Source organism: Ctenopharyngodon idella, chromosome 10, assembly GCF_019924925.1.
Source record: "Ctenopharyngodon idella isolate HZGC_01 chromosome 10, HZGC01, whole genome shotgun sequence".
NCBI lineage: Eukaryota > Metazoa > Chordata > Actinopteri > Cypriniformes > Xenocyprididae > Ctenopharyngodon > Ctenopharyngodon idella.
The window spans coordinates 31,294,813-31,308,251 of record NC_067229.1 but is presented as its reverse complement, the minus strand read 5'-3'; the positions used below and the strand labels follow the sequence as shown (position 1 = coordinate 31,308,251).

The 13,439-nt window shown below is 37.1% G+C and overlaps 2 protein-coding genes across 4 annotated transcripts in view; both read left to right on the top strand.

The window, feature by feature from the left end:
• The first annotated feature begins 401 nt into the window (after positions 1-401).
• Positions 402-2,955, top strand: ppp1r3c2a (protein phosphatase 1 regulatory subunit 3C2, duplicate a). Of its 2 annotated transcripts, none has more exons than XM_051910277.1 (3): positions 402-554; positions 743-812; positions 1,388-2,955. In XM_051910277.1, the coding sequence occupies exons 2-3, from the start codon at positions 799-801 to the stop codon at positions 2,529-2,531; spliced, it is 1,158 nt and encodes a 385-aa protein (XP_051766237.1). In that variant the 5' UTR covers positions 402-554; positions 743-798; the 3' UTR covers positions 2,532-2,955. The 2 variants fall into 2 exon arrangements, with proteins under 2 accessions (XP_051766237.1, XP_051766235.1); XM_051910275.1 differs by having other exon boundaries at positions 740-812.
• The window catches only part of LOC127521197 (protein phosphatase 1 regulatory subunit 3C-B-like), a 183,682-nt gene continuing 170,650 nt past the window's right edge, over positions 408-13,439 (top strand). For both annotated transcript variants that reach the window (XM_051910281.1, XM_051910280.1), the window contains exon 1: positions 408-554. The gene's annotated coding sequence lies outside the window, so the exon portion shown is untranslated. The remainder of the gene's footprint in view (positions 555-13,439) is intronic.

The window sequence follows — 13,439 nt, the reverse complement described above, 5'->3', positions numbered from 1 at the left end:
TCAACATTTAATTAAAATAATATTTCCAAATGTGCATGATGCTCATAAATAAACTCAGAGAATTCTCTTGTTATTCATGTTTACTGTTCACCTTTTTAAGTAAATTATATAAACTAGTTAGAGTGTGAAAAGTCATGACTGTTTTGTTTTCTCATTCCCTCGTTACTCATTCAATGGAAAATAATCAAAATCAATTTGAACTAACGGATGGTGTAACGTAACACGTAACGCTTCTTGAAGTTTGCAATACTTTCGTTGAAAATGAAAATACGTCATTCATGTTCATTCAGTACACCCTGTGCTTTGAGCCTTGAACACATGCTCTACAGAATAAGCTCCACCCTTTTGAGAGTGCTTTAAAAACCCCTGAGAAACAACACAACACTAGAACACATGCTTTTGTTTGAGTAGGGTGAGAGTGAAGGTTTGTTGGATGGCAAAGAGTGATGTTTACTTCTCATAACTACTTCTACCACGCATTTATTTGGCCTTGACCACGTTTCTACATTCAAAAGTTCAAGGAAAATCCATTTCATCGCGTCTTTCATTGACTGGTGAGTGAAGGGCTTTATCATTCTGCATGTTTTAACACTGAAGACTACTAACCATCTGTTGTTTTGACCTGACACTTTTATTAAAATGAATCGTTTTTAGTAAATAGATTCACCCAAAAGTCTAAGATCATTCTTCTTTCAGTGTTTACTTCAACTTTTACTTAGGTTTTTTTTTTCTTTTCCAGCAGACATTTCACTATCAACAATCATTTTCATCCGACGTTCACCTGACTGTTCTCCAAAAATGAACATCACAAAGTAAGTTGAGTAGTTCAATGCACAACAGAATGCATGTGATATTACAGAAAGTAAGCTATTTGCTTTACTTAAGTTACAGTGTAAGATCAAATAAATTTGGGGATATTTGATTACAAAACTTTGTTCCACATTGTCAGAGACCACTTGTGAAAATGCTTTATTTTGCGTTTTTAGAATTTTAATATAAATTCATTGCATTCTTTATTATAAATGTTATACTATAATTATGAATGAAATTCATGCTAATTGAAAAACTCTGAACTGTCGACTTGAAAATGTTTTTTTGCAAACTTAAAAATAAAGGTTCCAAAAATGTGTTTTGCAGCAATGTAATAAATGTATAAAAATTATTTACACCCCAGATTACAATAAATAACCTTTATTTTTAAGAGTGCATAGTTAATATATAATTTTTCATAACAAATGAGTGCAGAATTTCCAGGTTTAAATTAGATTTGATTATATTTTTAATGTCACTTCAGACTTTTTGAACCCATTGTATGTCTTTGTATTTTCAAGAACCCTATCTTCTCTGTAATTGTCTAACATAGCTTTTTCTCTGTGTGTTTTTACAGACCATATGGATTCAGCAGTTACTCTTTCCCTGAGCATGTGATGCCAGTGGAATTGGCCATGCATGCGCAGGTTAGCCCACCGGTGTCTCAGCTCCTTGGCATGTCCGCTCTCAGGTCCTCTTCATCCAACATATCCTCACCGGAGCTTCAAAGAGCAAGACTTTCACCTCCTTCCCCATCATCTTCACGGTCTTCCTCCAGTTCTAGCAGCTCCCTGTCCTCGTACTCTCCTGGCCGCGGCACACTACGCAAGAAGAAGCAAGTTGTATTTGCTGATGCTAAAGGTCTCGCTCTTGCCACCGTGCGCATCTTCACCACTGACCCTTCGGAGACGGAAACTGAAGATGCCCCACAACCAGAGGAGAGCGTGAAGGCTAGAGCACCCATGCAGAGTGCGAGACTGCGACTGAAGCTTGGTTTTCCACAGCCTATTGCAGACCGTGCAAGCTTGAAGGAAACCTTAGTGCAGTTGGAGAGCTGTAGCTTGACCGAAAGGGTGTTGAGCGGAACTGTACGGGTCTGCAACATTAAGTTCGACAAGACTGTCGTTGTCCATATAACTTTTGACTCATGGCGAAGCCACAAAGAAATTGCATGCACTTATGTGAGGGAACCACATGCAACTTTGGAGACCGACTTGTTTGCTTTTAATGTGTCTCTACCATCTGAGCTGGACCCAAAGGAGCGCGTGGAATTCTTAGTGGTGTTCCGACCCGGCAATAGCAATTTGAAACTTGTAGACAATAACAAAGGTAAAAACTACCAGATTCATGTGGAAAACATGGCACCGGAACCTCAGCTAATGACGCCAAGCAGGCGGAACGTTGTGGAAAACGTGGCACCAGAACCTCGGCTAGTGACACCAAGCAGGCGGAACTTTGTGGAAAACGTGGCACCAGAACCTCGCCTAGTGACACCAAGCAGGCGGAACTTTGTGGAAAACGTGGCACCAGAACCTCGCCTAGTGACGCCAAGCAGGCGGAACTTCGTTATACGAAGTCCTCAGCGTCTTTCAGCATGGCCCGGGGTCAAAAGTCATGATCTACAGAAGATGAAAATCCTGCCATGCAAAGGCCCACATTACCCGGACCGTCTGGTACTCAGGACCTGGGGAAGAATGGCAAATGTTGCTCCGTTGTGTTAAGATGGGACTGAGACACATGTGCCGTCCACATTTCTACTTGATCTCTATTAGATTTAATTGCGAATTCAACGAAGTACAAAAATGACTTTTTTGCACCCCAGTGTTGTACATATCCCTTACTTGAATGGACTATCTTGTTCAGTGCTTGCTAGTTTGCACATGCTGCTGAAGAAGTGAAATGTGAATGTTTACTATGATACTTTTATATAAGTTTGAATTAGTTTTAATTTGCACATTACACTTAATAATACAATAACAGAAGTTTTATGGGACTCTCTTTCCCTATTGTCACCTGCCTTTCCTGTGTCTGAAGAGGTAAATTGATATGTAAAAGTGAAGCATAAAAGAATCCTTTGTATATATGTATATATAATTATGTATTTATTTTGAAGTCTCTCATTAAAAAGAAACTGCTTTCCATGAACTTTTGTATGATTTTTTTGCATGATTTATCTTACACTGCAGGAAAAAAAACTGCAGGAACTGTGTCATTCTGTCAAGAGTTGTTGAGCAACATTGTAGCAAAAACAAATGTTGGGTACAAGTTAGTATGTGCCTGAGGCTTTTCATGCCTAAACTGGTCTCATAACTTAATGTATTATATCAAGACACTCCTCGGGCCTATTATCTAACTGAAACCACACCTAGCAACCAGCATAACAATTAGTGTGAAAGAATGTTCCAGATGTTCTCATGGAATAGAACATTTCATACCTTCAGTTCTATTGAGAATGTCAACAACAGCTTTTACACATGACTCCTGTCAGATTAACAATGTAAGTTAAATAATAATATATTAGGTTACACTTTATTTCAATAGTCAACTTTAGATATTTTACTAACTATTAGTAACTCTGCAACTACATGTCTACTAACTCTTATTAGAGTTTTAGTGGGCTGTTAGGTTAAACAGTACAAACAATAATAATGTGAAACATTATTACAATTAAAATAACTCTCTTTTCTTTTCTAATATATATTAAAATGTAATTTAAAAGCTGTATCTTCAGCATCATTACTCCAGTCTTCAGTGTCACATGATCCTTCAGAAATTCTAATATGCTGATTTGCTGCTCAAGAAACATTTATTATTATTATTATCATCAACGTTGAAAATAGTTGTGCTGCTTAATATATTTGTGGAAACCATGATATATGATTCCTTGATGTATAAAAGGTTTAAAAGAACAACATTTATATGAAACAGAAATCATCACTTTTTGAATGTTTATTCAGTCATTGAGTCAAATGTTTATTTATTAACTGTTATGATGGATTCAGCATGTAAAGAATCTTTTCACTGACTCAAAGTGAGTTCAAAACAAGTTTTTGAGTGCAAGTTTAATTAGCCGTGCAGGCAACAGTCAGTAAAAGATATTGCTAGATCAATATCTTTGTTGTTTCTGGAACTACATTCTAAGGGAGGTTAGAGTTTATATTAAGTTTAAAGTTGAAAGAATGTTGTTAGGAGGTAGGAAAAAAACTATTAAATGTAAATTAATCAACTGACTGCTGTGGTTGCCAAAAAAAATAGTTTAAAATATGGTGACAATGTTTCCATGAAAGGATGTTAGTGCCTGTATATTTTACGGTTTCTAACCATCATGTTTAGAGGACCAGCCTAATTAAATCTGTCTTTTATCTTAAAATAACCACTATAATAACACAGCTGGTGAAATTGAAGTCCATACCCTTGCCCTTTGAACTCAAGTTCATCAAAAATGTATACAGCCTTATCTAACCAAGCATAAAACACCATATAACTAACAAAATAATGCAATAAACATTATCTAGACAAAATAACTAACACAAAACACCATTTCTGTCAGAACCACTATCGTCAAAGATGATTGACAATTCCCACAGTTTGGATTGGAGGTATGGTTCTGTTCTGGGCAACAACTCCCTGCCCATCCATGCAGCCTATGGATAACCCCTCTTTGGGTAAACAGAACAGAGGCCAAGTCCTGACTGGACGAGAGGAGGAGCTGGGGATGGAGGAGGGTAATTAGCTCCTGAGCAATGCGATAAAGCTGCTGATACTGAATGGACCTTATATATAGGATGCTGTGATAGGCATCATATTCCTATAGGTAGACACAGATCAGCTGAGAGTCAGCTGATGCGAGTTTGACTTCATGACCTGCCAGAACTAACGCTAAGATTCATAATGTGAAAAAAAATGAAACATGAATATTTCAGGTGCTGTCGTCACTCACAGTAAAAATCAATGAATTTTCCAAGATGCCACAATATCGCGCAGCCTCTGGTTGTAAGATTTAAATTCCCAAATAAATGGTACAACCTTCACAGGTAAGAATGTGTTGGGGTTTTTTTTTTTTTTATATGGCCCTATATAGTTTAGTCCCATAGATATGAGGATCTCAAAGCAGCACCATGTTCAAATTGTTAAATTTTACCCATTTTCAGTGATCAAACCAAATGTGGTTCACTTTGCACCCAGCTGATACTTATTGCATTTAAAGATGAATGTCTGAAGAATAAATAATGTTTAAACTAGAATTGTATCTTGTTTCCCTCTATCAAAAGAATTGTATAAAACATAACTCTCTGAGTTCCAAAAATCCACTGGAAATGGTAAAGTTGGTTGCACATTAACTTGCTCTTAAAAGTGTATTTATAATAATCTATATTTGAATCAGTTTTAGGGATATCTGGAAGAATGGTATAACCTTCACAGGTAAGAATGTGTTGGTTTGTGTTTTTATATGTATTAACTTATTATTACAGGTTTTTATACTATGGTAACTTTTTTTAATTCGTGTTAGCTGACACCTTTGTCTTGTTGTATTGTGTTTAGAAAAATCACCTGCTGAAGTCAGTTGCAGGTGATTTTCATACATGCATATAACTAGGTTGCAGACGCACGCCCTGATTTCCTGAGTTAGACGCGTTCCTGGGTCAACATATTTTGTTGATTCTGGTGCAACATTCCTGTCTGAAAATTTAGTCCTAACCTTATAACTACTCCTAAATATAAGGTATCCCTAAAATCAGAGGGAAACGATAGGGGAATAACACTGATATAAAAGCACCTAATCCTGGTTATAAGCCTAAACTTGATTTAAATTCTAAACTTGTCCCTCAAATCTGATTGGTTGATTGGAATGTTGTTCCAGGATCAACAAAGATGATGATCCAGGAACATGTTGTACTTGGTGAAATCAGGTTCTGCATTGCCACATACAGTCAACTTGCTGTAGAGTGTTCTAATGTTTTTGTGCTAAAATTGAGAACATTATCAAAGACCAGATAACTTTGAATGAACATGAATGTTACTGGAATAACGTTTGTTCATAACTTTGAGAGAACCTTGCAAGAATGTTAGCCAAAGTTCTGAGAACGTTCCCTGTTAGCTGGTTACCTTTTACAAATTTTCAAAGAGGGACCCATTTATACAAAAAAAGCATAATTTTAAAATGAGTAAAATTGAATTTATTGTTAAATGAATTTTTCACTCTATATAAGGTAACTTGCAGTGAAATAATTACTGCAGCATTTTTGCAATCTTTTCCCATTAAAATGACTAACATTTTTACAATGTTATAATTGTTACAATGCATTTCCTCACACAATACGTTCAATTAGGGCTGCATAATCCTATGGTCCTCTTAAAGGATTAGTCCACTTTTAAATTAAAATTTCCTGATAATTTACTCACCCCTATGTCATCTAAGATGTCCATGTCCTTCTTTCTTCAGTCGAAAAGAAATGAAGGTTTTTGAGAAAAACATTCCAGGATTTTTCTCCATATAGTGGACTTCAATGGTCTCCAAATGGTTGAAGGTAAAAATTACAGTTTCAGTGCAGCTTCAAAGGGCTTTAAACGATACCAGACGAGGAAAAAGGGTCTTATCTAGTGAAACGATCGGTCATTTTCTAAAAAGTTTTTAAATGTATGCGCTTTTTATAAACAAATGGTCGCCTTCGAGTGGTTCCGCCAAAACCGCACTTCCGTATTCTTCAAAAAGCTTACGCTGTATGTCCTACGCCTTCCCTATTCAACTTACGGAAAAAATGGAACTGGCGCCGCGTTAGCTCTGTAAGTTGAATAGGGAAGGCGTAGGACATACAGCGTAAGCTTTTTGAAGAATACGGTAGTGCGGTTTTGGCAGAACCACTTGCAGGCGATCATTTGTTAAATATAAAGCGCATACATTTAAAAAAAATTTAGAAAATGGCCGATCGTTTCGCTAGATAAGACCCTTATTCATTGTCTGGTATCGTTTAAAGCCCTTTGAAGCTCCACTGAAACTATAATTTTTACCTTCAACCGTTTGGAGACCATTAAAGTCCACTATATGGAGAAAAATCCTGGAATGTTTTCCTCAAAAACCTTCATTTCTTTTTGACTGAAAAAAGAAATACATAAATATCTTGGACGACATGGGGGTGAGTAAATTATCATGAAATTTTAATTGGAAAGTGAACTAATCCTTTAAGCAATGGATGTCCTGAGAATACCTCTGAAATGGGTCTTCCCTCCTTCACATTATTTCCTCTCCTACATGTTCTGTGCTTCTGTGCTTTAGAAATATAGAATAAGAATTTGAGGTTGAGTTGCATGAGTGTATAGCAGTGAACACCACTCTCTGTTCTCCACCTCAACTCCAGCCTTGATTTCGTGATATCATTTTTTTTTTCTCCGAATGGTCCAGCCCAGAGGACTGGAATGCTGTAGGCGTGACAGTCTGTCATACAAACCTGTCCCTTGTATTTCAGAGTGTATTATGAAAACCTGTTTGCACTTGAATGATGTAAGAAGCTAAGCTAATGGAATCCCTTCACAAAGGTCCAGACATCAAGCCTGTTAGTGAAGTTCACTGTGCACAAACAGTGAAGCTCTCCAGGGCCTTGTGATCAGTGGTGTAAAGCATTTGAGTAAATGGGTCATTCCGTGTCAAATCAACCAAAGTTCGGAAACTTCCCCAGCTCAAATTTTTTATTTTGTTAATTTTTTTTCCTGTAGAAAGACAAACACAATTAAAGCTGCAAGCAGTGATGAAAGGACCCTCGCACCCGGGGCCACTGCCACCTGGTGGCCTTAGAAAAACAGTGAACAGTGGGCGACATGCATGTAAGCGAGTAAATACAGGAGAAATATGGCAAAGTCATTTCGACGTGCCACACTTCCTGCTTCCAACAGGTGGTGCTTTGACTATAACTGAATATTGCCATGTAGAGGTCTTCAGGCCAGGACTATTATCAAACATGTGACATCTGGAGCAAATCGGACATTGTATGCCTGAGTTCCAACAACTTCCTTTTTCGTGTCGTTAACTGCATACATTAGCACTTAGCCAAGTGTTGCATGATTTAACGTGTTTCTAGTATGTTTGGTACTTCATCGCGTATACAAATGTGTTTCTGGGAGTGAATCACAGTGTAAAACATGACATTTCCTGTTCCCACCGGTGGTGCTATGACTGTAACTGAATATTGCTAGGTAGATGTCTTCAGTCCAGGACTCTAATAAAGGCTGTTTCTCAATATGCGATCTTGTGTCCTTGCTCTACCTCATCATCAACCGTTGAAGTTCAGTTACAATACTCAAGAACGCAAGAACAGAGGACGCATGAAAGTACCCAGATGTGTTCTTGATATCGAGGATGCATCGAATGCAGACTTGAGAGAATCGAACCGTTTAAAATCCCAGAAGACGCTGCGGGCGGTCGACATACGGAAGCCTGCAGGCTTTAAAGTTCTCGTTCTCACTTATGAGATTCCCGCTACAAGCTCGCATATACGTGACGGCTCGTGAAAATAAACATTTGTCCGTTTGTTTTGCTTAATTTTAATAAAGTGATAACCTGAAGAAAGCCTGCAGTATTTTTATTGGAATATAAAAAATAATCTTAACATTGACAAAGCATGTAACACAAACGCTACTCATTTTCATAAATACACGCGGTAAAATAAAAAGATAAAATTATATGAAAACAATGTCTATAATAATATGAAAGAAATATTGTAATAGGCTATGGCATTTGTTTGTGGTGTTATGTTGTATTTATTGTGCATTAGCCACTTATAAGATGCTGGGACGGTCAGTTGAGCAACAGTAACGTTATAACATCATTTTCAACACTCTCAAATGTATCTAATATGATAAACAGATCTGCATTACCTCATACTCATGACCGGAAAAGCGGAAGCGGCGCCGGCGACTGTGGCATAATAAAAGTTCCGCTGCTCGCGAGGCGTGTGTTGCGCAATCGCTCCAGCAGCCTCGTTCAACTCCCACAACACTCGGTCCTGCTCTGCTTCATACTACAATAACGTTAACAGTCGCATCCATGAACATGATTTCTTCCCGAGTCCTATCCTTATTCTTTTGCACCGTCCGTTGAGGGGAAGTCCACATGTCCCAAGATTCCGCGCTCAAACTTGGCGTCATCAAGCTACGCCTTTGTTTTGAATAGGCCTCTAGCAGACACAATTTTTACATATTGTACCTTTAAAAATCCCAGAAGACGCTGCGGGCAGTCGACATACGGAAGCCTGCAAGCTTTAAAGTTCTCGTTCTCACTTATGAGATTCCCTACAAGCTCGCAAATATGTGACGGCTCGTGAAAGTAAACATTTGTCCGTTTGTTTTGCTTAATTTTAATAAAGTGATAACCTGAAGAAAAAATAAGTTATAAAAACATATAAAAAATAATCTTAACATTGACAAAGCATATAACACAAAGGCTACTTATTTTCAAATACACGCAGTAAACAGATATAAAATTATATGAAAACAATGTCTATAATATTATGATAGAAGTCTTTTAATAGGTTATTACATTTATTTGTGATGTTATATTGCATTTATTGTGCATTAGCCACTACTTATAATATGCTGGGATGGTCAGTTGAGCAACAAGGTCATCTCAATTCTCACAAGGATGCGTTCTGTGTCCTCGCGTCCTTCCGAGTTCGTTCTTTCAAGGTCGCCTGGCAAGACCGGACTCCACGAGAATGCAAGTCCGTTCTCTGCATTCTTGGAATTGAGAAACAGCCAAAATGTGAAGTTTGGGGCAGATTGGACATTGTATGCCTGAGTTACTTCCTGTCAGGCCGCCACAGACATGCCCTTCAGCGAAAACTCAAGATCTTCGCAATTTAATGTCGCAAGGGCCTTTAGATTAGACTGACCAAATATGATGTTGATCTTATTAAAGTTCTAGGAGGAGTTATTTAAAGTACAACATCTGGAAATGGCAAAAACTGCCAAAATTTTGCAGAGAAAATTCAAAATATCTCACCTCCTGTTGGGTTTTCAGATTTTGCACCTTTTTGTAGGTATTGGGCTATTGCATGTGTCTACCGAATTTCATACTTGTCCATGAAACATAGAGCGAGGGGTGCTTAATTGAAATTTTGTAGGTGGCGTTATCGAGCCATTTTGCCACACCTAATTCTGAAACCCATATCAGATGTAATTTTCACCACTTCAGATGCTTGTGTAAAGTTTCATGACTTTTCAAGCATGTTTAGGCCCTCAAAATTGTAATTCATTTCGGAGAAGAAGAATTGACTGAGCAATTACAATAGGGTCCTCACACCATCGGTGCTTGGGCCCTAAATAGTGACGAAAGCCAAAATTTTAAATGTCACAAATGTATATTTATTGAGTAATTCACATTTTGTAGAGGGGTGTAAAAATTACTTTAGAAAGATGGCATTGTTGTTATTTTATTTTTTTTCACAGATATTGGTAGGTCTATTAGTAAAATCTGTTGACTTTATCAATCTTTGTTTCATTATAATGCCAACGGTGACAGTTCAAAAGTGGCAAAAAGCACTTCCTGTGCTTGATGGTTCAGTCCCAGAGATATGGAGATCTTAATGCGGTTCCATGAGTAAATTGTACACATTTTCCAGTGTTTTCCAGTGTTTTTCCAGCATTTTCCAGTTTTTGGATGAAGCCACTCATTACATTTTGCATGGCACCTAACTTTTTCTGTAGCAGTTTATTTCTGCTACAAAAGAAGTGATATCGCCATCTACAGGGCATTGAATGTACTAGGTGTTTTATATTTGAAATGAGGACATAGCTGCAGCCACTTATTATGACTATTTAATTTTACTTCACATTATTTTACTTATCCATCATATTGAAGATACCTTTTTGAAGGATATTGGTTTACTTATGCCCTTTTTGAGCACTTGAGCTTAACTGAGACTTGAGTGTTTGTAGACATTTAAGAGGCTGTTGCGTTAACCTTGATTTATTGCGATATTGAGGTGTTTAATCCTTTTTGATTCCTCACAAATCAACCGTTTCTTGTTTTTTACTGGCATGTCTCTTTGGTGTTGAAGACTAGTGCATCTTTGAGTGTACATTCAGTATGAGTAAATTAAGTATTCTTAAAATTAGATACTCTACTGCCTGGTTTCACAGACAAGGCTTAAACTAATCCCAGACTAAAATGCATGCTTGAGCTGTTTTAAATTAAAGCAACTTGCACTGACATATCTTAAAATATGTCAGTGCCATTGTTTTGTCTCAAGGTGCATACCAGGTATGTTTATAAAAGCTACTTAAATGTATTAATTGAACTAAGGCCTAATCCTGGCTTAATCAAAAAAAAAACCCTGTCTGGGAAACCAGGCCTAAGACTACTCAAGTCTGTAATTTTAATCAAGTAGCCTATGATTTTCAGGTAATCTTTACACCTCTGCTTGTGATTATGGGGCCCACTAAAGTTCTCCATACTCTACCCCACTTATTGGGCCTGCAGGAAGTGAACCCTCACATTGGATATGTGAATGTAAGCAATGGCCCTGAGTACAGATAATAGCCTTCATAAATCAGTGGCAATTACTTAGAGGTCATTCAGTTTCGTCTTAAACTTCAGATTTAAAAACATTCAATTGAGCTTACATACAGTGAATCCAAAATTTTGAAACAACATAGAAGATATGATTAAAAATAAAAATAAAATTTAATTTTATTATTTTAAAGAAATAGTATTCAAATAATCATATTAAAATAAAATATTAAAAATATTGTTATATATATATTTTTTTTACTTTACTAATTTAGTTTAATTTAATGTGTGTGAGAGAGAAAATATATTAAATAGTAAAAATATGAAATAGAACAATTTATTATTATTACAATTTACAATTTTATTATTGTTATTATTACAATTTATTATTAATTAGTAATATTAAAATAATCATTCAAATTAAATAGTTTTTTTTTATTTGTCAAAGTAACAATTTTAAATTGTCAAAGTGACATAAGAATGACGTGGCGATTATGCATTTGAATGCATAGGCCATTGTAAATCTCACTTTCAGATGGAATTCACTATATGATTTTTATGATGTGATTCATTCTTACAGAAATTAGTGAAGTGACATGTGAAGTGACATGTGACATGTGGCCAAGTATGTTGACCCATACTCGGAATTTGTGCTCTGCATTTAACCCATCCAAGTGCACACACACACCGTGAACACACACCCGGAGCAGTGGGCAGCCAATGCTGCGGCGCAGTTGGGGGTACGGTGCCTTGCTCAAGGGTCTCACCTCAGTCGTGGTATTGAGCGTGGAGAGCGCTGGACATTCACTCCCCTCACCGACAATTCCTGCCACTCGAACCCATTACCTTTGGGTTACAAGTATGACTCTCTATCCATTAGGCCACGACTGCCCCAACTGCCTGTAATTCTGAGCAGAATTACAGGTTCTGCTCAGCAGTCACTGGTCTTCTGACATTCCTACTGTATAAACCATCACCTCTGATTATATATATAAGTGAGTTCTTAGACAGGCCAAACAGTCGACAACACCTCATTTACTGGGAGAGTGTTTTAGCATGAGAGCAAACAAATCATGGTCACCACAGTAACCCATACACATTTAAGGACAAACTGAAAATAAGCAACTAGAACATATGAAATTATATATATATATATATATATATATATATTTCTGGTTTCCCATAGCCTGTTCATTGTCTTGTTTCATATTCATATACTATTTTTTTCTCTCAGTATATGCCACAAAAAGCCCCCAAAAAAAGCTTCTTTTTTTTTTTAAGTTTTGCATAATAGCTAAAGCTACTTGATATTATCCTTCATTCTTCCCATAGAAATGAAAGGGTATCTATGGTCACCGTATGGACCACCCACATGTGGTCTTTAGTAGAAAAGGAGAAGCCTTTCACACGAGTCTTCCCTCTTTCTTCTCCTGCACACTCTAAAACAGGGACAGGGGAATCATTGTGGGACCAAGCCACCCGGACTGAAGCAATATTGCGTAAATAGATACCGCAGGCATTAAAGTAAAAGGTTTCATGCCTGGATGGTGTGAATCGAGTTACAGCAAGTATAAGGCAGGGAAAGCCACTATCTATTCTCCACCTCCCATGGCTCCAGCCTTGATTTCATGACAAGTTATTGTGATTCGTTCAGCCCAGGGTAGTGAGGCGAACACACTGGAATGTCCTTGTATCTGTGGGAGTTTGTCATTCACACCTGTCCCTTGTCATCTGCGGTGATTTATGCATTTCCGAAGTGTCTCCCCCTCTAGCAGTTTATGTTTGTAATGATGTCAGAAACAAACCTGTTTTACTCCCAAACGACCTGCATCAACAACCACCTCATTCTACTCACAAACTCACATGCCATCCTCTATTTGGGTGTGTATTTAGTTGTCGGCACATATTGTCCCAAGGACACACTTAAAACACTTTCTTTTTTTTTTTTTTTTACATCATTCATTTAAACAATGTCTAAAAGTGCACAGAAGAATTCTGTCATTTTTCAATAAAACATCATGGACATTTCCACCATATTCATCACAAATACATATTTGGTATGATTATATTCTGAACTTATAATTAGAACTTATACATTTTTGACATTAGCATTATCGGCAACCTAAAT